Source organism: Aspergillus caelatus (genome assembly GCF_009193585.1).
Source record: "Aspergillus caelatus strain CBS 763.97 unplaced genomic scaffold BDV27scaffold_70, whole genome shotgun sequence".
NCBI lineage: Eukaryota > Fungi > Ascomycota > Eurotiomycetes > Eurotiales > Aspergillaceae > Aspergillus > Aspergillus caelatus.
The window spans coordinates 31193-52299 of NW_022475333.1; the positions used below are offsets into that span (position 1 = coordinate 31193).

Here is a 21107-nt window from a genome sequence, read left to right on the forward strand (position 1 = left end):
ACATTCAAGGAGGCAAAGGGGAGGGAGGGAAAAAAAAAAAAAAAAAAGGTGAAAAAAAAGGTGAGCTTACTGTCTATGTAGAACGGTCTTTGATCGTAGTTGAGAAGTGCCAAGAACACACAATAGACTCCGTTATTTGATATCTATGATACAACAAATCTTAAGCGTATTAAGCACATTGATTCCGTTTGAAAAGATAGATTGAAGTTATGACAGGTTCGCACGTCTACCGATCGTTCGTCGCTCTAGACTCCTCCATCAAGCCGCCCTTAGCCCGTTTTGCGAGGTCAGCTTGTAGCGCCTTGTCAATGATGCCGTTGATCTCCTTCACTTTCTCAAGTGCAACGGATGACTTGTTCACGAACACCATGGCACTAACTGGGGACCCAGAGAACTTTGAGAGGTAGCATACATCGCCTGCATTATTCAGGCCCATGACCACGTCCGCCTCAGAGGCCTGCTCTTCTTTTCGAGTGGCGTCCACAATGACCCGCTTTCCTTCATCAAAGGTATGAAATGTGACCGATAATGGTTTGTGTGTGATATTCAATGCGACTGGGACCCGCTCGTCGACTCCGTAGACGATCACTTGACCGTCCTTGACCACGGCATCTGGCCGACGGAAATGCTGAAGACCCGCCATAACTCCAATACAGGCCGCATCAATCAGGTTGCCGTCGTAGTCTGTGATGTGCACGTCTGCCCGAACATTCCAGCAACTGACACCCTTCAAAACGCAAAGCGATTCCGTATCAAGGGCGTTCGAATGACGGATCACTCTGTCTAAGACGTTGGACACGTAAGTCTCAAGGTCGCCCTGGCTATTGTCCCAGGTGTTATTAGCTACATATCCCCCGACATTGTGAGCTGTGAGATAAACGTACCGGCCATTCTCCCAAGCGGGAGAGCCCATAGCGGTCAGCTCCAGGGCAATAGTAAAGATACCATCGAATGGACGGTCATCATGGGGTTTTGTAACTTCAGACGAGATGCGGACAATGAGGCTGTAGGTTGAGGTTAATATGTATATTGGAAAATTGTACCTCGAGCAGCATAATACGGACCTAGTCTTGCCAAGCTGGACCTTCACATGCCCGTATTCTTCGCCGAACGACACATTTAAGGGACGAAATTGATCGGCCTGACGGCCATCGAGTCTTACATCCTCACGCAGAGCATTGAGGATGAAGTCGCGCTCGGCAATTGAGAGCGGTGCTTCTTTGTTCATGGTTGTGGAGGCGGACTCGGCCCCAGCGGGGTCAGCAAGACGGACTTTCTACAAAAATTTCCTGCACTCCGCAGCGTCATTGAAGAGCGGGCCAAAGTTGTTCCCAGGGATGTCGATCATCATAACCCAATCACATGTAGCGTACTTCAAAGGCGGTGTGTACTTGCTGATTCAGCTTTCAACCTGAGGCCATCCGCGGAGCACTGCTTCGGCGGTCATTCAACCTTGAAAGACAACCATCGGAAATTTCCCAAACGCGGATTCTGTTGCCCACCATGACTACAGGTGAGAAAAGCTTGAGATACATTATCGCAGTAGCATTGCGCTAATCCACACATAGCACACAGGCCCACATTCGATCCAGTATGCGTCTACTTCTATCCGGTATACTTAAATATAGACTCACGGAGAACAGGCACAAGGGAAAGAGGCTCTGCGTGGCCCTGCATACCACCAGCGACTGCTCCCAGCACATACGCACTTGAAGACTCGGTAAGTCGGCTCTGTGCTGTGGGCGTGATCACCTCTAATAAGTTCAAGTCAACTCGGCCAGGGTGGTGAAGGTGAAGCTCAACAGCGCGATTTGCGCGCCGAATTGCTCCAAGCCGAAGCCGCTCATTTTGCGAAGAAGAGGGGTATCCCCGTGAATGAACCAGCCGTCGAGAACACAGCACCCAAACACCAATTAGAAGACGGTCCATCTGGTGGTGATTCAGTTGGGACAGAGGATGAAGACCCGGAAGCCAAACGGCGGCGAATACTAGAGGAGACGCGGGACATAGATGCAGATTCAGATGGGTCTGAGGATGACAGTAGTGAAGAAGAAAGGTTTGTTGCTTTGATTCACAGGCAAGTCAGCTATGCTGACAAAAGTCTTCAGTGACGATGAAGAAGATGAGGCCGCCGAGTTGATGCGAGAATTGGAAAAGATCAAGAAGGAGAGACAAGAACAAAAGGAGAAAGAAGAGCGCGAACGTGCTGCTGAAGAGGAAGAGAAACGTGAATATGATATTGCCAAAGGAAACCCGCTGCTTAACGCTCAGGACTTTAACTTGAAACGCCGCTGGGATGACGATGTGGTCTTCAAAAACCAAGCCAGGGGAACTGAGGATAAGAGAGGAAAGGAGTTTGTCAACGTAAGCTTGTCCAGGTTGGTCGTGTTGACTTGGCGCTAATCACATATAGGATTTGTTGCGATCGGACTTCCACAAGAGGTTTATGGTAGGTTATACCTGTTCATAATTCCTTGACGTTTCTACTAACACACACGTGTAGGGCAAGTACGTCAGATAAGTTGCGCGAAGCCTGCTACGGCTCATCCCAACTAAACATTGGATGCACCATCTTAATATGGAGTCACTGATACCAATACAAAAATGACTCAATGACAATTCGATGGTTTGGTGAACTGTCATGATATAATTTTCTGGCGCCGAGTCGATGTCTACGCCAAATACTGCTCTCACAGAACGGCTAGTATATCAGGCAGCGTTCTACTGATCTATCTGCGTGAGAAGCTCCTCTGGAACAAGTGGAATGCGGTGGGCAACGTTGTCTCACTGAGACTGGAGTGCAATGACTGAAGTCCTTTATTACCGGAGCCACAATTTCATGAGAATCGTCATATGGCTCTCGCAATGTCACTGGGGTTGCTCATAGTTTGCATTGTTTTTATGGCTTGCCAGATCTCTTTGCCCTCTCCAAGTACCAGCCATGGTCCATAGCCAGACTACCTTTATAGCTAATGTACACTGAAATTGCAAGCACTATGACACATCCACATCGAAAAAAAAAAAAAAAAATTAAAAAAAACAAAAAAGTAATTGCGGGTCAGTATTGCTGTATTCTAAATTCGTGTTCCAAGCGCTATGATCAAGCCAAGCATGATCTACAGGTAGTGCTCCTCTTTAGTAATGATCAACGGATACAATAATGTCGGCAATAATCTCCACCGCCAGACAAGCCGCCTTCATCGCAGATAGTAATTATCTCTATCAGTTATCACTCCAACAACTATCTACTAACAAACGCATCATCACTGAATAGTTTGCCCTAAGAAAGCGAAAATGGACTCCCAGCCAACATCCAAGGCATTGCATTGTGCGAAACCCATTCCACCGTATTGACATGTATAACATCACCATTCCACCCGCATTTCTAATCAACATACTCCGCAGATCGCATCAACACCAATATCTCCCAATTACTTCAAAGATTCGAGAATATTATGGCAACAGCAACAGTCCGTCTTCTCCTTGCGCTATAACGATCATTTGAACTGACTCCAGTAACACACAGGTTGAGAGTACCAGCCATACTTCAACAGCAGTAGAAACATACCAACTCGACGTTGAATCGACTGCATTGGTATGTATACGTACATCCATATATTTACCTTGTGCAGAGCTTAACAGCACTAGCTCCTGTCACTAACCAGACCAATCACAGGTCCGTGCCGCCGAAGATATTCTCTCTTTAACCCGTACAATGAAAGAAACCTGGCTCTTTGGAAAACTCAACACTCTCGGCGAAGACGAATCGGATGTGAAGCGGCGAGAGGAGCTAGAGAGGGATGCAGATGCTATTCAGACGGCCATCGAGGAGGGCGGCCTGTTGAAACCAGCTAAATGATCTTCTTGGTAACATTCGAGTATCGGTGTTTTTCTGGGCTTTGGTTCCTGCGTGGTTTTATAGATATTGCATCATTTGGCGTCTGGAGGGGCTTACTATTTCTATTGTACATTATTGCTTGTATTGTAGATACCCATCACTACAATTTTGATTTCATACGAGTTCTTTCTGACTTCCTTAGCACAAGAGTTATGTCTTCTTTGCGTTCGTTCCGCCGGGGCCGTCAATTCATCGATAGGCTATTACCCATATTGCTATCGAGACCAAAGCGTCTGACTCCCTCCAATACTCCCGGGAATCTACCGGGAAAGGATCTACGAGTATCCTGCCGCATTTTCTTCTCTATAACTTGCTGAGACTAACACTAGCAATTACCTTGTAGTCTAGGTCACTCACAGTCAGGAGCAGGGGACTAACCCCCATCATCCAACCCTACGGGCTTCGTCCCCTGAGAACCAAGAGAGCAATATTGAAAATTTTTGAGCATCTTCTCCTAAAGGACTTGGACACATTCTGTCTGTTAATCGCAGGGCACCGGTTACCCAGCAGAGAACATATATATGATGACTTGGAAAAGTCTACTTTACAAGGCACTGCTACAATCAAGTCTCAATCCTTTAGGCGGGATCATGTAAATTTGGAAATCTTCTACAACAACAATGTATATACTACCCTCTCTCTCTACCACACTCTGTTGTATGTAGACGGCTTTGGTGGAGTGGAACGTGCTTTATATTGAAATAGACCCTAAGGTGTTACATCACAAACTATTCTGTCTTATAAAAAAAAAAAAAAAAAAACTAATATTGTATGGCCTAGGGTTCCTGGCAAGACACGGGGCCATTCAGGATTTCGTGATTACACAAAGAACACATTAGCTCAGTGTATCAAAGGGCATATAGTAGTATGGGGCGTCGGGCAACGGGGCCAAAGCCAGAGTGATATTAACGAGGTGTTTTTTTCGAGCTCCAAGTCAAGTTCTTTGTCTAGCCGTCTCCCAAGAAAAAAAATATATTCTTGGTATTATTGCTCTAAGCCCTATCACAAGAACAGAGGAGGCAGGATTATAAAGTCAGGCACGCTCTACAATATCATAAGGGGACAATTACCTGTTCTTTCCCAACTGGAGTCATTATCTTGGGAATGTCTAAGTCTACCCAGTCATCTCGTCGGAGAATTTGATCAGTCTTGCCGTCATCATCAACAACCTTGTTAACAATGTTATTCGCTCAAAGTCTACTCTTCGCGTTCGCCTGCTGGCACGCAACTCCAGCACTTGCCGCATTCCTGTCTCCATCAGAGCAGGGACTCGAATATAATCCCGGTCTCAACATAACCGAAAATGACCTCGCACCACGAGGCCTAGAGAAACGGGACTCCATCAAAATGTGTCCGATGCGGTTCATCGGCGACTACCCGTACTGCAATTACAGTAACGGCGAAGCAGCCATAGATGCATGGCTTCGTCCGATGGCAGTCACGATCAAAACATTGTCGGACGAAAACGTATGCGCAGAAATATGCGGCGAGGAAGAGGAGTTCAAGTGGTGTTACCAGTCCCATACCGAAGGCTCTACGTGCAGTACCAATTCCCAGCTCGAGACCATTCAAGGCGCCATCAGAAAGACCATGAGGGATAGGGCTTATTGGATATGTGAGCAGGAGTGCTTCCGGATGTCTCATGGTGGTTCCTGGCGTGGATCGCTCCTTGTAGGGCGGAAGGAAACCTGGGATAAGACGAAATATTGCGGGGACTCGCTTGACGATCTACATTTTGCTACAGATGATCGATGTATCTCGGGGGGTAACAAGGATCTTTAGTTTGGGGGAGTGTTGCTTTTGTGAAGTTCGGGGGTGGCGAGCGGCATTGCTTTGGGATGTTAACGGAGTGGTTGTTGTGTACCAAGTGTGCTTTAGTCGATTCTTCTTCCTCTTCTTCTTCTTTCATCCTTTCATATATGGAGATATATGGTGGGTGCAGTATCCCTGTTGTGGTACTCTTGAATGTATATCATTTAAATGTATTCCTGCATTAATTTTCTTAAATAGGTTGCATAGGCCTTAGCAATTCATACCTTTCATACAATGGAAGACAAATGAAAGTCACTAACTCCAACATCTTTTCGAATAGTCATGGTGATCTTAGCCATGTGTGACATATTTCCATAAGCTACTATAGCACGAAGTGTCTTGCAGTTTAAAATTCCAAGTTGGTAGATCGAATAAAAAAAATATATATATATATATATTTAAAACATAGGCAGACCAACCATCATTCAAAATCATCAACGCTTATAGATAACAGTAGGGAAGACTCTTACTGCTGATTTCTATGCCATTGTTTAAGACATGTTAATTGGTAGTGAGTTGAAGTAGTCTCTTGGAAAGATGCATATGGTTTCTATGTATTGATTGATAGTGATCGCGATAAGATAAACAGTTGATTGTGTGGCAGAATAAATCGAACACTCCATCAGTTGCACCACAGAATAGTGTATCTTCAGCGATGCTAGGCTTGCAAGGTGCCTACGCTATAATGAACGATTATTTTTGTACAAAAAAACATCTGAAATTAGCTTACTAGATGATTATTATCCCATGTAATTCTCAGCTCAATACAGAGTAGTACAATGAAGATTTTATTATCCCAAAATCAAGCAAAAAATCCCCTTTCCCCGGTCGGGGATTCAAACAAACCTCATCAAAGACCGCCTTCTAATATAGAGATACACCGCTAATAGTAGTAGGCGGTCAATGCTGTGGTACCTTAGGGCTCCACCCATAATTGTCCCGATAAGGCAAGCGTGCACTAACTCAGCTCCAACTTATACAATTCAACAACTCTATGACCTAACCTTTTGAACATAACCATATAATTCTACAACAAGCAAAACCTCCTACAACCCCCCATCACCTAGGAAAAAGTTCCAACCTCGCAACCAACACTACCCACCCAGAAAAAAAGCAACCAACCCCTCACCACCCCACCAAGCTAAGCAAAAATGCCACCAACAAACCCCCTCACCCTAATAGTCGCAACGACCCCAGTCCCCACGCGCGAAAAAACCCTCCTCGGAATCGGCCTAAATGGCACGCTCCCCTGGCCGCGCATAAAAGCCGACATGAGCTTCTTCGCGCGCGTGACAACCCGCCCCCCACGCCCAGGTACAACAAATGCCATGATCATGGGCCGGAAGACATACGATTCCGTGCCTAAGAGTCTGCGGCCGCTGGGGAAGAGAATTAGTGTTGTTATTACGCGGGATGTGGCGGGTGTGAGTAAACGGGTCTCGGAGGAATTGGAGAGGAAGAGGGCGAAAATGGATGCCGCTGCTGCTGCGGCTACTTCTGCTGGGGAGAATAAGGAGGAGGGGCCGATTACGGATGCGATTGTTAGTTCTGGGTTGGAAGCGGCGCTTGGAGATGTGGAGGAGAAGTTTAAAGGGGGGTTGGGGAGCGTTTTTGTGATTGGGGGTGCGGAGATTTATTCGGCTGCTTTGAAATTGGGAGGCGATCGACCGGTTAGGATTGTTATGACGAATGTTGAGAAGAAGGGGTGGGATGGGGAGAAGGCTGGGTTTGAGTGTGATACTTTCTTTCCGATTGATGAGGAGTTGCTCATGGAGAAGGGGTGGAAGAAGGTGAGTGCGGAGGAAGTGACTGAGTGGGTGGGTGAGCCTGTCATGGGTGAATGGAAAGACGAAGGCGAGGTTAGGATTCAGATGGTTGGATATGAACGGGTCAATTGAAGTTTCGGGCACTGTGCACAGTTTAGCCTCTTATTTTCTTGTATATAACGATAGCGTTCGATTGCTTTGTGCAATGATAATCTATATAGGGCGAGTCTTCCCCATCTGAGGTTCAATGCTAGGCATCTGCAGTCAAAGAGGCGCTTGCTAATGAAGACATATCTATCAACAAAAAGACGTCAAACTCCGTCAAGCATAATTAAGTATACAGGCATCCTCCGCTGATACACACTTGGTAGTAGAAACAGCGCTAAGAAAAGTACAGTTTATAGTAAGATCAGTATGTGCATGATGCTCAAGCTCAAATATATGCAAAAACAAAACAAAAGATGCTTCCCAAGACCAGGAATGCGTGCAGGTACCGAAACATAACGCCGGTCAATGCTATAAAGACGTTGACAATATGTATACGGTTGCATTCTCTTTTACAGCAAGCGGCTCGAGCTGCTTAAAGAGAATCACTCGTTCTCCTTCATGAACTTCACGAAAGCCTTCTTATGGACTAGACCCGCGTACTGTCCATTTTGAAGGACGCATAGGTACCGTAGGCCTAGCTTAGCGAAGCACTGGTAAACAAGGTCCACAGGTGAGTGGATATCAAGAGCAATGGGGGCCTATACATGCATCAGCTTGTGATGAGATATGGGGATTTCTTTTCACATACCGGGTCAATATAGCGGTTAAAGTCCACTCGAATGGCATCTTCATCATCGCTGTCGGACACAACTGACATCGTATCTAGCGTCATCAGACATAACGTGTTTTCTTCGTCCTCGAGATTGTCCAGCGCATATTCGAGGTCTGGGGCTGGAATCAACCCAGACAAGACATCGTGGCGTAATATAGGGAGGCCACTATCTAATTCTCCTGCCATGAGAAGAGTTTGAAGCTTGGAGCGCAACTCTGTCGCTGGTACGAAGGGAGAGTCTGAGATATCAATGATACGACTCTTGCGTACAGGTCTCACCAGGTCCCCGAGCTCTGCATCTGACACGACCTGTATCTTGTTATCCAAGAACGGGTACGAATTCATATCAGTCAGGAGATCCTGTCCAAGTCAGCATGTAGTCCGGTAGCAGAATACCCTGAGTTTCAGTAGATGCTTACATAGATGCTGCGGGGCTCGATCGCATCAGCAGTCCATTTGGCACAAAGGATGGCCAAGGAAAACGGAAGGACATGGGCAAGACTACCTGTCAGTTCAAAGAGGATGACGGCCAATGTAACTGACAAGCGGGTGACACCACACATGGTAGCCCCTGCGGCGATCATCGCATACACTCCTGGGGTCACACACGATTCCATCCCCGACACAGCTGGGCAGGAGGACCCAAACAAGGGGAATGATGGGTATTTCACCACGAAATATTGTGCCACATGACCAACGATCCGTCCCAAGAGGCCACCAACAACCATGGACGGGACGTAGATACCCGCCGGCACTTTTATGCCGAATGTAACTACCGTTAACAGGCTTTTGATAACGAATGCAACAAGTAGGTAGCGGATAATTTCGACAATGCCATCCTCGTTTGGACACAGCCCGGTTGGCGATGAGGATTCATGATCGCAAGGACTGGCCAGCTCGAATAGAAGTTCGGATACGGCCAATTTAGTATAACGATTCCAGAAGCTGACAAGGCCAGTCACCAGCGCGACAAGAACTACCTCCAGCAGTGGCCAACGCTTGATAACCGGGATTCGCCGGAATGAGCGAGCCCATAAACTAGATGCCTTGATGAAAAGGGCTCCAAGAGCGCCTCCCAGCACCCCCAAAAGAATAAATATCACTAGCTCAAAGATCTCCCAATCGTTGATATATCGAACCTCAAACAGAACAATCTTACCCGTTCCATAAGGATTGAGGAATTTCAGAGAGAGTGCTGCAGCAATGCAGCAGAAGAATGTTCTAAATAGCGTCTTCGGAGGGAAATAATAGCTAACTTCCTCGAGGCTAAAGAGAACACCACCAATGGGGGCCCCAAAAGCTACTGCAACACCACTCGCAGCGCTCGCGCTCAACACCTCTCTTCTTTTCCCATCGTTGCGGTTGTATTTGGCGAACAAGCGGCAGCAGATGTTTCCCACGCAGGTGGCGATATGGACATACGGACCCTCCTTGCCTAAGCTTAGGCCAGATGACACACTGAAAATCAAAGCAACGGTCTTGATTGCCAGTGTTTTGAAGCCCAGATACCCGTGCAAAACAAAACCACTATTAATGACTTTCACTTCAGCAACCCCGCTACCCGCCGCAGAATAGTAAACCATATCAGGACGCGTGGGAATCGCCGAATAGGGTGTCCGCGGACTGGTATCGGAGTTTGGGCTGTCAGCAGTTGCATCGGTGTGTTTTGTACCTTGCGACGATGCTGCACCCAGGTTTTCATCCAGTGTCGTTAAAGAGACCGACGAAGGAACAACCGTCTTCGTGAGCAACGTGAGGGAGCAAGAAATGACGGACAGGATAACCACCCAAGCTACGTACATGCCAAAGTCCGTCCATTGATTGTCCGTGCTTGAGAAGGTTAGCATCTTGGACCATGACCACCATGCAGAACACATGGGATTGTCCCTGCAACATTCTTGGCGGCTACGAAACCATTGCGTAGTACAAAACCCTTCTTTGAGATCAAACACAAAATGTTCGGTTATGTCCACGAAATAAGCAATAGCGGCCGTGATACAGCCGATTAGCGCAGCGAGAACCCAGCCCTGAGCACCATCAAACCATGCTAGAAGTCGACCCCGCAGGTCTTTCCGCGCCCGCAACTGTCGAAGGCGCTCGCCGTCCGCAATACTATCATGTACCCAGTCGGTGGAGGTGAATTGGTCATACCAAGTTCGATCATCCATAAACGAAGAGTTCAGGCCATCTTTGACCGATGCAGCAAGATTCTCAGCTTGATCCGCATCTATACTTTCCCGCCGACTGACTCGCAATGCTTGGGAGGGAGCACGGCTGTGATGGCGTGATCGGCGGAAGTTCCCAGCCAACAAGTTGTGTCGAAAGCTGGTATCGGGTCCGGAACCAGTAGAAATATTGGTATATGACCGTCGTACACCTCGACGGCTTTCTCGATCTTTCCCTAGCAAGCTGGTTGTTTCGCCGATCTCCAACGGTGGTTGTAATGACTGATAACCGGTATGTGCTCCTGAGAGATAGCTATGTTGTCGTCTGACCGCAGCCGGGGAGGGGGGAGCCGTTCGGGAGAGAGATCTCTGACGATCATCTTCGCTCGGAGCTTGACCGCCTTCCTGCGAAAGGGAAGTGAAGTTGGAGGGGACAGAGCGAGGCATGTTGAAGCGGTAGGTACTTCGGGGTTAGACGTAATGATCTGATTCCCTGGTTAACACAAAGCCACCCGCAAGGCACCCAGCGTAACGGAGTAAGTATACCAAAACATATCATTCGCCACAAAATTCAGAGAAGATCAACCCTGTTTTCAATCTCTGTTGACTCGGGTGAGCTGCCCTGTCCGAGGCTGGAAGCGGCGGTGAAACGTGGTGGGCTTAAATGTTCAACAAAAGGTCTCAAGTAAAAGGGCGATAAGGAAGTCAAATCACAAGAATAGTCAGATTGCAGAGGAATATAGCAAGCAGTCAAGGAGGGGGAGCACTATTCATAGTAAACGAGCCCTGACTGCAGTGGTGAAAGAAAGGAGAAGCAAGAACCATTGTTCTCAAGATAGTTTAAAACAGCGTCCGATGGCAGATGACCCACAGATCAATAAATGGAGCCAAAACACGGGACTAAACGCACATCATCTGATAAATCAAATTCCCAATTTACTCTTCCGACGCTGGAGATCGAATTATATTGAGACTCCCAGGATATCCGCCACAAATCAACTATCCTTTAAGATTAAAGCATACATCCCGGAAAATTCTTCCTTTTAGTTCAAAGGGAGGGGGTAACTTGAAACTTGAAAGTGCAGCTGCAATAACAACGTGAACAAAGAAATCCGGAGAACCCCCCCCGAACACGTGAGGCGCGTGTAACAAAGCGTATGTAAATTAAACTAACTTTATTCAGGCAGCCATTCATGCTCACTGGATTGAATGAAGTCCACATATTTGCTTTCCTCTTCTTACCCCACCATTCTTTCCCAACAAGATCCCTGGAAAAGATCAGCAACTCTGATGTCAAGCCTTAAAAAAGGCGACTCAATCATTAAACAGCCGTGTGCGTCACCCGAACAAAGCAGAAGGTTGTTAGTAAAATCTCCTAAATATCCCGTAGATCTCTCGCTTTTTTGGTTCCTTTCATCTCTTATTGTTCCCACCTTGCAGGACGATCCAATATTACTACTAGTACGGAGTAGTATACTAGTACTCTTTTATCTTATTTTTATCCCGGCGTGCATTACTCCGCAGACCGCCAATGAAGTATGATATCATCGTACATTTTGCATTTGCCCTTCAATTCCTAACATACTAGACAAGTGCATACCCGGCATGCAGTACTAAACTTTGCATGTTTCGACTGTGCAGTCCTCCGACTACTAGTGCTCATGACCTCTTCCCGCAAGGGGCTTTTAGTATGGTCAATGCACCCATATTGGGAAAGCGGGATTGAGAATCAATCTGCTACCACCGCTTATGCAAGTTTCCTTCTACCCTTAGAGAAGAGATATGATCAGTATTCATATATCAGGTCCACTTATGGCCTCTTACCTTGTTCCTATCGTTCCTTGTGGGAGTGAAGTTTTAGTATATCCATGACCAATCATACTTATTGTGTAACTCGGCCATTCGGCCAGCTTGAATGACCGAGATGGGTTGAGTGCCTTGAAATTCTCAGGGATAACACGGCATATTATCCCCTCATCACCGAGAGTGTACATATAAAGGTTGAGGACTGCCAACTGGATGAAGCGTTAACACAATGGCACTTAAAACCCCTCACTCCTGATTTCCGGCCATACCATAAGGCTAGAATACACAAATATATCATCATGCAACTGTTCGTATTGAAACTAGAGGGCGCAAGAACCCTCACAGGCCGCTCCTTCATCCCCACGCAGCCTCGAACATCAGGAACATCTCGGCTGATACCCCTTGTCGTCTGCATACATGGAGCAAGCTATGATTCTGAGTATTTCGACATCGACTCTCAGCATTCCATATTCACGCTCGGAGAGACTCTTCAGATACCCATCGTTGCGATCGATAGACCAGGATATGGTGGTAGCACGGCCTACCCCGATCCAAAAATTAAGAATGAAGACCTCGAAAGACGATGCACTACATTCGTCCAGGAACAAGGTAAATACCTCAACTCGATTATTCTACCAGCATTGTGGAAAGAATTTGGATCCAGTGCATCCAGTATGGTGGTACTGGCACATTCGATAGGAGGAATGATGGCCATCGTGGCTGCTGCAGAACCGAAAAAGTATCCTCTGGTAGGGCTGGTCGTGTCTGGAATCGGCTGCAAGAGCCACATGCATGAGTCGCCAAATCCAAGTCACAGAAATGAGGGGGATAGCCACGGAAGCCGTGACAGCGACCAAGCAGACGAGCAACAAATGCATATTCGCTTCAATCCTAACGTGAAAGATAGATTGATGCTTAACTTTCCACCCAAAGCAAATGAAGTACTGCTTATCGACCTGAAAATCTCCTCGCACACGGAGGCCCTTAACAAGCCTGTTCCCCTGGGTGAGCTACATGATGTCCGCACGATGTGGCAGAGCTACTGGCGTTCGTATGCCGAGCGGGTTACTGTGCCTTTTCTATATGCGATAGGTGACCAGGATGGCTTTTGGGACTCATCGGAAGAAGGCACCATGCAATTCACCGAAATATTCCGGACAAAGAGTCCTAAGGTTGAGAGTGTGGTTATACCACTGGCGCCTCACTGTATGGAGATGAGCCTGCAGGGAACGGCGTGGCTGTTACGCTGTCTGGGATTCGCGATTGAATGTACTATGGGTCAACGTAAGAAACACTGATCAGCGATTTCTCCAAGTATTGATTAACCACATTATACACCGTGTAATAAAGCTTGTGGGTAAGATCTTGGCATGTCACGATATTTAAGGGGAGCATATCATCTATTTTTGGTAGCAACATCATATTTCACCTGGAGGCAAAAATGGCAACCCGTTTTGGGGCTACTAGAAGATGGTATGGATCTATTACTGTAATCCCGCACTAGGAAAGGCCAATATCTTTTAGTCAAACAGCTAAGTTATACTACTTATATTGCAGTAGCTACAGAATGTGACTTGTAGAAGGAAACTCTATATAAGGAGCTATATCTCCTATTCTCGCATGGACCGTCCTCGTTGCAACTCCTATCATCTACGAAATTTATGGCCACCCCACAATCCCCACAAATCCCGATCAAGTAGCTAACCTGGTAATGAATCTGGACCACCAAAGTCCGAAGATACTAACTGTACCTCGTAGTTTGGGCCGAGCTGGACTCGGCCTGACTACCTTGAAACGGAAACGTAACCCGCTCTCTGCTTCACGTCTCCTTGTTTTACCATAAAAGCTCTCATAGCAACAGTTTTGGGGGATCTTTTTCAGCAGTAAAACGCGATGTTGTTGTTATTTATAGAAGGCAAATATTGGCAAACAACTACACCACCTGGGTCGTATATAATTGATCTTAATGGATACTATACTTCTGAAATGGGGTTCTCTCCTCTTCTGCACCCACTAACATGGTTGTGTCGTAAGCATTCCACAGAGCTGAACTGAACCTACAAGCCACTTCTCCACAAGATAGCAAACTGTATGTTGAGACAAGCCTATGAGCACCCAGTCTGGTATTGACGTGCTGTGGAGACTAGTCCTAATCCCCACAGTAGAGAGGTTCCATCCACCCCCAGGTTCCCCAGATATCCATCAGTCCGAAACTTCAGGAGGTACGGCCAACTGGGACCAACTGTACAGTTCCCTAGGTTTGTTCATAACAAAATGGGAGGCAACCTAACTGCCAGACCATCCGCTCCTCCCTTATAAGCCTTTACCTGCCGCTGGTATAGGGCTACTCAGCTCTCATCCCCTACTCCTCTCTGCTTAGTGTTAAGTTATGTTCTTCAAATAATCCCAATTTTTTTAAGAGACCGACTCCGTATATATTCCTTTCTTGCCCGATACCATGCCATCAAATCAGAGAACAGAGGATCAAGGGGAGGTCCTATCTATCCCATCGATCCCATCACCAGATAGCAAGGACCTTTCCTCCCTGGAAAAGGAAGATAGCGAGTGTATCGAGAAAGCAGAGGTCAGCTCATCACAGATTGATGACATTTCATCTTCGCTGTCTCCATCTCATCGTGAATATCTCTTTAAACGACATGGCACCTTGGACCTAGACCCCATGCCAAGTGCGTCAGACGCAGACCCATACAACTGGCCTACTTGGAAGGTATGAAGCTCTCCTGAGTATATAGCTCAAGCCTCACCTGATAACTTCTATTTACTATAGAAATTAACCAACCTCCTACTTGTCGCCTTTCATGCTTGCATGGCGACCTTTACATCCTCAATCACCCCTGCCTATGAGGACATTAGCGTCGATTTAGGAGTATCTCTACAAAGAGCCAGCTACCTTACCTCTCTACAGATTGCTATTCTTGGTGGTGCTCCCCTCTTCTGGAAACCATTGTCCAACCGGTACGGTCGTCGGCCTATATTTCTGCTATCCACCATCCTCAGCCTTGTTTGTAATGTAGGATGTGCGAAGAGCCCGACGTATGCGTCCCTGGCCGCATGTAGAGCTTTAACGGCATTTTTCATCTCTCCAGCAGCAGCGATCGGAAGTGCCGTTGTGGCAGAGACTTTCTTCAAGAAAGAGAGGGCCCGGTATATGGGCATATGGACCTTAATGGTCACCTTGGGTATACCAGTTGGTTAGTGCGAACGCAAATATTGCTTTGGTATTTGGCTCCGCTAACTATTACTTACTAGGTGCATTGATCTTTGGTTTTGTTGCGAATCGCGCGGGCTACCGCTGGATTTTCTGGGTTCTCGCCATCACTAATGGCGTGCAATTCATCCTGTACATCTTCTTTGGGCCCGAAACCCGCTATATTGGTGGTAGTACAGAGGATTCACCTTCTGGCTTCAAAACCCAATATCTTTCGTTTCGACGCATCGACCCCACCCCACTGACATTCAGGGAATTCGTTCACCCGTTGACCATGGTTAAGCGCCCGAGCGTAGTCGTGCCAGCTGTTGTGTATGCCATGGTGTTCTTATTCGGAAGTGTCATGATCACCGTCGAAGTTCCTCAGCTCCTACAAGAGAAATTTGCTCTCAATACTGAACAACTTGGTCTCCAGTTTATCGGGGTCATAGTTGGCACAATCCTAGGAGAGCAAATCGGGGGTTCCATATCTGATTACTGGATGAATCGCCGAGCACGGCGTATACGAAAGGAGCCAGAGCCAGAATTCCGTCTCTGGCTCAGCTACCCCGGCATTGTCTTGACCATTGTTGGCGTCATTGTCTTTTTAGTATGTACCCAGCAGGCCCCTGAGGGGCATTGGACTGTGACGCCTATTGTTGGAACTGGAGTGGCTGCCTTTGGTAATCAAGTCGTGACTACTGTCATGGTCACATATGCCGTCGACTGCCACCCAGACGATCCAGGAAGTGTAGGGGTCTTCATTACATTTGTTCGACAGATATGGGGCTTCATCGGCCCATTTTGGTAAGTCTTTCGAAACAAGTGTCACGCTCATTCATAATTGACATCAAATAGGTTTCCTGATATGTTTGCGAACGTTGGTGTCGCTGCTAGTTCAGGTGTTGCGAGCGCCATGATATTCAGCTGTAGCTTGCTACCCACTATTGCGGTGCATGCAATGGGGAGGAAATGGGCTTAATATAGAGCGTACTTCATTGTCCCAGGTTTAAATATGATATGATTGGATAATTTCGATTAGCGTACTTGATTTCGTCAAATTTCATACAAGCAATTCTGATGAACACGGACAAAGCTTCTGGGGGTAGAGGAGAGTAAGCTTTCTTTCTCCTCTCTTTGCTTGCACGAAATTTGGCCGTATTCCCTTTCGAACACGGCCATTTTAGTTGTGAACCCCTTCTCCCTTGTCAAATCAGGCTGAGGAGGAACCACTAATTGAAAAAGGACCCCACTTGAACAAGCGCAGGAGCCAAGTTTGTTGGTGGAAAAACCTCGATGTCTAGAAGCGTATAGATGGCTGGTCCAGAGCCTTCCATGCGGATGCTATGCTATTCCATTTGCATTTGTCAAATACGTATGAAAGAAGGGCTGACCAGTATCTTTCAAGTGGATATTATGGAGGAGTTGACAGTGGTAGACGGTTTTAAAGTCTAAGTAAGCAATTAATTGTGTTTTTACGAGATCCACCGTTTATCTGCCGCAATCCCCGACGGCCGCTGAGTGGTCAGAATCTTTATTGGATCGTGAACTATTTGATCTCTACGAAGCCCCTCCATGATTCGGTAGTATAGTACTTAATCTTCTCTCTCCTCTATCTCTCCTCTATCTCTCCTCCCAATATTGTTATACGCCAACTAGCTACCAGCTATTTTAGAAAGGTTAAGAAGTAAATCTTGGACAATCTTGTTTCGCAATGGCAGCCGAGGAAATGGCTTTGTACAAGCCTTATGATCAATTCATCCTCTTTGGGGATTCAATCACCCAGATGTCCAGTGACCCCCACATGGGGTTTGGGTTATTCGCAGCACTGCAGGATGGTAGGTAGTATTTTATTTTTCTCCCCTTCGACTGCTTCATGCAGCTGCTGAGATCTTACAGCTTACAGCCGACGCCTGGACGTGATCAACCGTGGGTTTGGGTGCGTTACGCCAGAGCATTTGACTTGTTCGATAACAGTCCTACTAACCGCATAACTCCCTATAGTGGCTATACCTCTGGTCATGCCATCAAAGTCTTTCCCAAGTTCTTTCCCACCCCGGAAAAAGCCACAGTGCGGTTCATGGTACGCTGGCTAATCTTATCAAGTATTTCGAAGTAGTCTACGAATATTAACTTAAGTATAGACTATCTTCTTTGGAGCCAATGACGCGTGTCTCCCCGGCAGCCCCCAGCATCTCCCATTGGACGTGTATAAAGAGAATCTAACTCGAATCATCCAACATCCTGCAACAGTGGCCCAAAATCCACATATCCTCCTGCTGACACCACCCCCTGTAAACGAATACCAATTACAGGGGTTTGACGAGTCCAAGGGAAATGCCCATCCCAGCCGAACCGCCGCTTTTACTAAACAATATGTGGAGGCAGTTCGCGAAGTTGGCACCTCTCTCGGCATCCCTGTAGTGGATGTATGGAAGGCGTTCATGTCTGCTGTTGGCTGGAAGGAGGGCGAGCCACTGCCGGGCTCAAGAGATTTGCCAAATTTGGATCAATTTGCGCGATTTTTCACTGATGGTCTGTGCTGTTCTTTTCGTTTGTGTCTAGTGTCTGACTAACCTATGGAAAAGGGCTACATTTGACGGCGGATGGGTATCGGGTTGTGTTTGATGCGATTATGGAAACGATTCGAGCAAAGTGGCCGGAGGAAGAACCTACTGCAATGGATATGGTTCATCCCGCATGGACGGAGGCGCCAAGGTAAGAGAGCGACAGATATGTAGTGGCAACGGGTGGGGATCCGCACGGATCGATAGTTTACCACGTTCTATAGAATGGAAAGATCAAATTCCTATAAATTTTCCGGAGTTTCTAGAATGTAGTATAAGTTCAAAAGGTTGACTGTTATTGTCGGTTCCTTGTAATTAGTGAGGGTGTGCAAGCAAAAGCGGTCTAGAATCGGCTCCAAGTCCAAACTCCGTCGGAGACAAAAGAAACTCAGACTAAGCCCAAGATAGAAAGTGACGGCCGTTGCATTGAATTTCATCCCCTCATCTTTTGTCTTTCACCTTCCATACTGCTTCCTTGCCTCATCATCACCCTTCCTTTCAGTTTAAAGCGCATAATTTTCTGTCCTCCACGATCTTACGAACTTGTTTCTCCTGTCTCCTGAAATTTCTTGCATCTTCTTTGAGCAATCTAACCACTCGTGTTTCAAGTCACCCTTAAAAAAGCGCCGGAGCATCCGACCTAGCATCCAACTCGCATTTCCTCCTGCAAAGCAGATCATTTCTCTCCTAGGCGTTCCTTGCTAGAAAATCTTCAGTCGATCCTACAGCTCCTTATTCCCATTTTTAACAATTTTCGCGGCCTATCAACACGAGCTGAGGTGGTCGCTTCTTACCTCATTGGATATTTCTCGACAACCGTCAAGTCGGCATTCTTTCCGTCCGAATCAAGGCACCCTTGTCGATACTTCGTTCCCCGTTATTACTCATCAGCGTTGTTGAGTGAGAACACCCAAACAGCAAGCTGCTATTAGGTTTATATGGTTTTGGTAAAGGTTGCAGATATTCATCTTTAGCAAACCGGGTGGACGGCCGTACGGCCGTCTCACAGAGGAGGGAGGAGTCTCGAGGATAAAGTGAGCTACGTAACCCTGGCCGGCTAAGGCGGAAAGGTAGCTTGAAGGAGAAACATACCGTTGTCTGATTCCTGGGATCTGATTCATTTGTGTCCTGTTCTCCCTGGTCGTTGCATTGTTCGCCACCCTTATCCAGTCGTTCGGATATGGATGCTCAGTACCCTTTTGCTTCACGTGACGACATCTGGCGCGTCTTCGAAGAGCTGAAGGAGCTCCATGCTACACAGTTCGAGCAGGCGGAGCGAATCGCAAGACTGGAGCGGCGAAGGGACGATGATGCGAGATTGAAAAGTGTCTGGGGTCCTCTATCTCCGTTTCCTACATCCGTTGCAGGCACAATACCGACAGGTGTGTTCACTTGGTCTTTGAATTGCTTTCGGATAGGAGCTGATATCTCATTCCTTTTGCAGAGCCTATCTTTCATTCGCCGGCCGACGCTTTCAAAGGTTTCGATCAGGGACAGCATCACGGGGTTGGGGGGACCATGGGCATAGAGAGCGAAGAGGAACCAAGACGAGGGACATCCAGAGCGAATAGTGTTCGCTTTGATGAAAGCGCTATTCACGGTTACTATGGGCAAGCTAGTCGGTCTACCAGCGAGCTCCCACTGCGAACGGGGAGTGGCATGGGAAGCCATCCGCTGACCGAGCGGTCTTTGTCTCACCGATCTGACGGACGACTTAGCTCATCGGGACATTCCCATCACTCGGCGCGTACCAATAGTCTAGGGTTGGAAACCACCAGCAGAATGATGGGCTCTTCTGTCGGTGGTTCCCCTCTCATTCCTCCACCTGGACTTTTTCTCCTTGGCCCTGTACCCTGCATTATACGGTGCTGGTTGACGACCAACTTCTCCAATGACTCGCTTCTGTATGCAGCTGTCTGCTCGGGGTCGTATAAATCGTCACTGGGCTATCCTTTGATTCAAAAGCTTGGTCTCGAGGGCCTGGTAACACAGGAGGAAGACCTGCAGTTCATCAAGCTTCCGATGTATCTTCCCGAGGCTAGCATTCACCAATCATCATCCAGGCCTGGTAGCCCAGTCCACCAGCTGCCCTCACTGACTGTCCGATTCCTTGTCCGTGACATCGATTCCAGTGACCCTTCCATTCAGATTGTTCTTGGCAGTGATATCCTTCGTTCTCATAATGCAGAACTGCTCTTCTCACAGGACAAGATTATCATGGTGGACGATGAGCGGAACAAGATCTCGATCCCTCTTGTGCGGCCTGAAGATGACTCAGCTTTCAAGTTCCTTCGCACGGCGTCGGATGCCTCACGTACTACGGGCACGACTCAATCGCTTCAAACTAGCGCTCAACCAGACACCAATGGCCATTCAGTCGGTGTCATTGGCCCACCTAGGAGTCTGTCTCGACAGTCCAGGTCAGCATCTGCTTCCGCTAGAGACTCGACTGAGGAACCTGAAGAAAGTCGAAAGACATCTTTGGATACCCAGGAACTACCAAGGACCGCCGAATCCACCAGCGTGAGCAAGCCAGCTGTAGTCGCTGGGTCTCCGCCGGAGGGCCCGGCGAAGGTGGAGTCAACCGGGGTTTGGGGTTCGTGGAAACGCGACACCAGATTAGATTCTAATGCTTCCACCGCCTGTAAGACTTCCAAAACTCGCCCTATGAAAGTCCTGCGCCCGACCAAGTCTTCCTCTCGAACGTCATCGGCTACAACCGTACCCACCAGCTCCAGTAATGATGCAGTCCCGGTGCCCTCTCAGCCGGCATCCTCGCGAGCGTCCCCAGACGAGACTCGGACGGGTAAACCATGGGTATCCAATCCCATTGGCGGCGCCTCTGCGTTTGGGTGGCTCAACTCGTCTCAACCGACCCGAGCTGTGACGAACCCTAAATGAAATAAATTAGGGGTCCAGTCCTGATTGACGGGCTACCTATGCGTGTAACGTAACCGTCTTCGGCGACGTTAAATTGAGCGTTTGACGGTGTTTGTCGACTTCACATGTACTATGCAGTAACCGGTTTATAGCGTAGTAGTAACATCCTGACTGCAGTCCCACAA

General features: G+C 47.5%; 9 protein-coding genes across 9 annotated transcripts; 7 read left to right on the forward strand and 2 right to left on the reverse strand.

Moving 5' to 3' along the window:
• Positions 1–107: 107 nt before the first annotated feature.
• BDV27DRAFT_104977 (exosome non-catalytic core subunit RRP45) lies at positions 108–1278 on the reverse strand. The gene is made up of 3 exons (XM_032064367.1): positions 1065–1278; positions 885–1004; positions 108–821 (listed from the first exon to the last, which is right to left on the reverse strand). Exons 1-3 carry the CDS (start codon positions 1226–1228, stop codon positions 227–229), a joined length of 879 nt encoding a protein of 292 aa, XP_031928435.1. The 5' UTR covers positions 1229–1278; the 3' UTR covers positions 108–226.
• Positions 1279–1503: 225 nt separating this feature from the next.
• Positions 1504–3859, forward strand: BDV27DRAFT_144494 (uncharacterized protein; the record flags this gene model as incomplete). Its single annotated transcript, XM_032070268.1, has 10 exons — positions 1504–1513; positions 1569–1591; positions 1644–1720; positions 1769–2056; positions 2109–2364; positions 2414–2449; positions 3286–3328; positions 3406–3470; positions 3527–3595; positions 3677–3859. 10 exons carry the CDS (start codon positions 1504–1506, stop codon positions 3857–3859), a joined length of 1050 nt encoding a protein of 349 aa, XP_031928436.1.
• Positions 3860–5077: 1218 nt separating this feature from the next.
• Positions 5078–5680, forward strand: BDV27DRAFT_156951 (uncharacterized protein; the record flags this gene model as incomplete). The annotated part of the gene is made up of 1 exon (XM_032072420.1): positions 5078–5680. One exon carries the CDS (start codon positions 5078–5080, stop codon positions 5678–5680), a length of 603 nt encoding a protein of 200 aa, XP_031928437.1.
• Positions 5681–6672: 992 nt separating this feature from the next.
• On the forward strand, positions 6673–8294 carry BDV27DRAFT_127010 (dihydrofolate reductase). The gene has a single exon (XM_032066657.1). It carries the CDS (start codon positions 6862–6864, stop codon positions 7606–7608), a length of 747 nt encoding a protein of 248 aa, XP_031928438.1. The 5' UTR covers positions 6673–6861; the 3' UTR covers positions 7609–8294.
• On the reverse strand, positions 7838–11142 carry BDV27DRAFT_105015 (chloride channel protein). Its single transcript, XM_032064368.1, has 4 exons — positions 11008–11142; positions 8716–10946; positions 8273–8656; positions 7838–8222 (listed from the first exon to the last, which is right to left on the reverse strand). The coding sequence occupies exons 2-4, from the start codon at positions 10906–10908 to the stop codon at positions 8067–8069; spliced, it is 2733 nt and encodes a 910-aa protein (XP_031928439.1). The 5' UTR covers positions 10909–10946; positions 11008–11142; the 3' UTR covers positions 7838–8066.
• A 1424-nt stretch (positions 11143–12566) lies between these two features.
• BDV27DRAFT_171712 (Alpha/Beta hydrolase protein) lies at positions 12567–13565 on the forward strand (the record flags this gene model as incomplete). Its single annotated transcript, XM_032075670.1, has 1 exon — positions 12567–13565. One exon carries the CDS (start codon positions 12567–12569, stop codon positions 13563–13565), a length of 999 nt encoding a protein of 332 aa, XP_031928440.1.
• Positions 13566–14725: 1160 nt separating this feature from the next.
• BDV27DRAFT_156955 (putative MFS transporter) lies at positions 14726–16457 on the forward strand (the record flags this gene model as incomplete). The annotated part of the gene is made up of 4 exons (XM_032072421.1): positions 14726–14995; positions 15056–15479; positions 15538–16282; positions 16334–16457. The coding sequence occupies 4 exons, from the start codon at positions 14726–14728 to the stop codon at positions 16455–16457; spliced, it is 1563 nt and encodes a 520-aa protein (XP_031928441.1).
• A 625-nt stretch (positions 16458–17082) lies between these two features.
• BDV27DRAFT_105038 (SGNH/GDSL hydrolase family protein) lies at positions 17083–18237 on the forward strand. Its single transcript, XM_032064369.1, has 5 exons — positions 17083–17313; positions 17375–17414; positions 17480–17558; positions 17620–18010; positions 18064–18237. Exons 1-5 carry the CDS (start codon positions 17190–17192, stop codon positions 18195–18197), a joined length of 768 nt encoding a protein of 255 aa, XP_031928442.1. The 5' UTR covers positions 17083–17189; the 3' UTR covers positions 18198–18237.
• Positions 18238–18851: 614 nt separating this feature from the next.
• BDV27DRAFT_105046 (uncharacterized protein) lies at positions 18852–21106 on the forward strand. Its single transcript, XM_032064370.1, has 2 exons — positions 18852–19424; positions 19487–21106. Exons 1-2 carry the CDS (start codon positions 19223–19225, stop codon positions 20941–20943), a joined length of 1659 nt encoding a protein of 552 aa, XP_031928443.1. The 5' UTR covers positions 18852–19222; the 3' UTR covers positions 20944–21106.
• Position 21107: the final 1 nt, after the last annotated feature.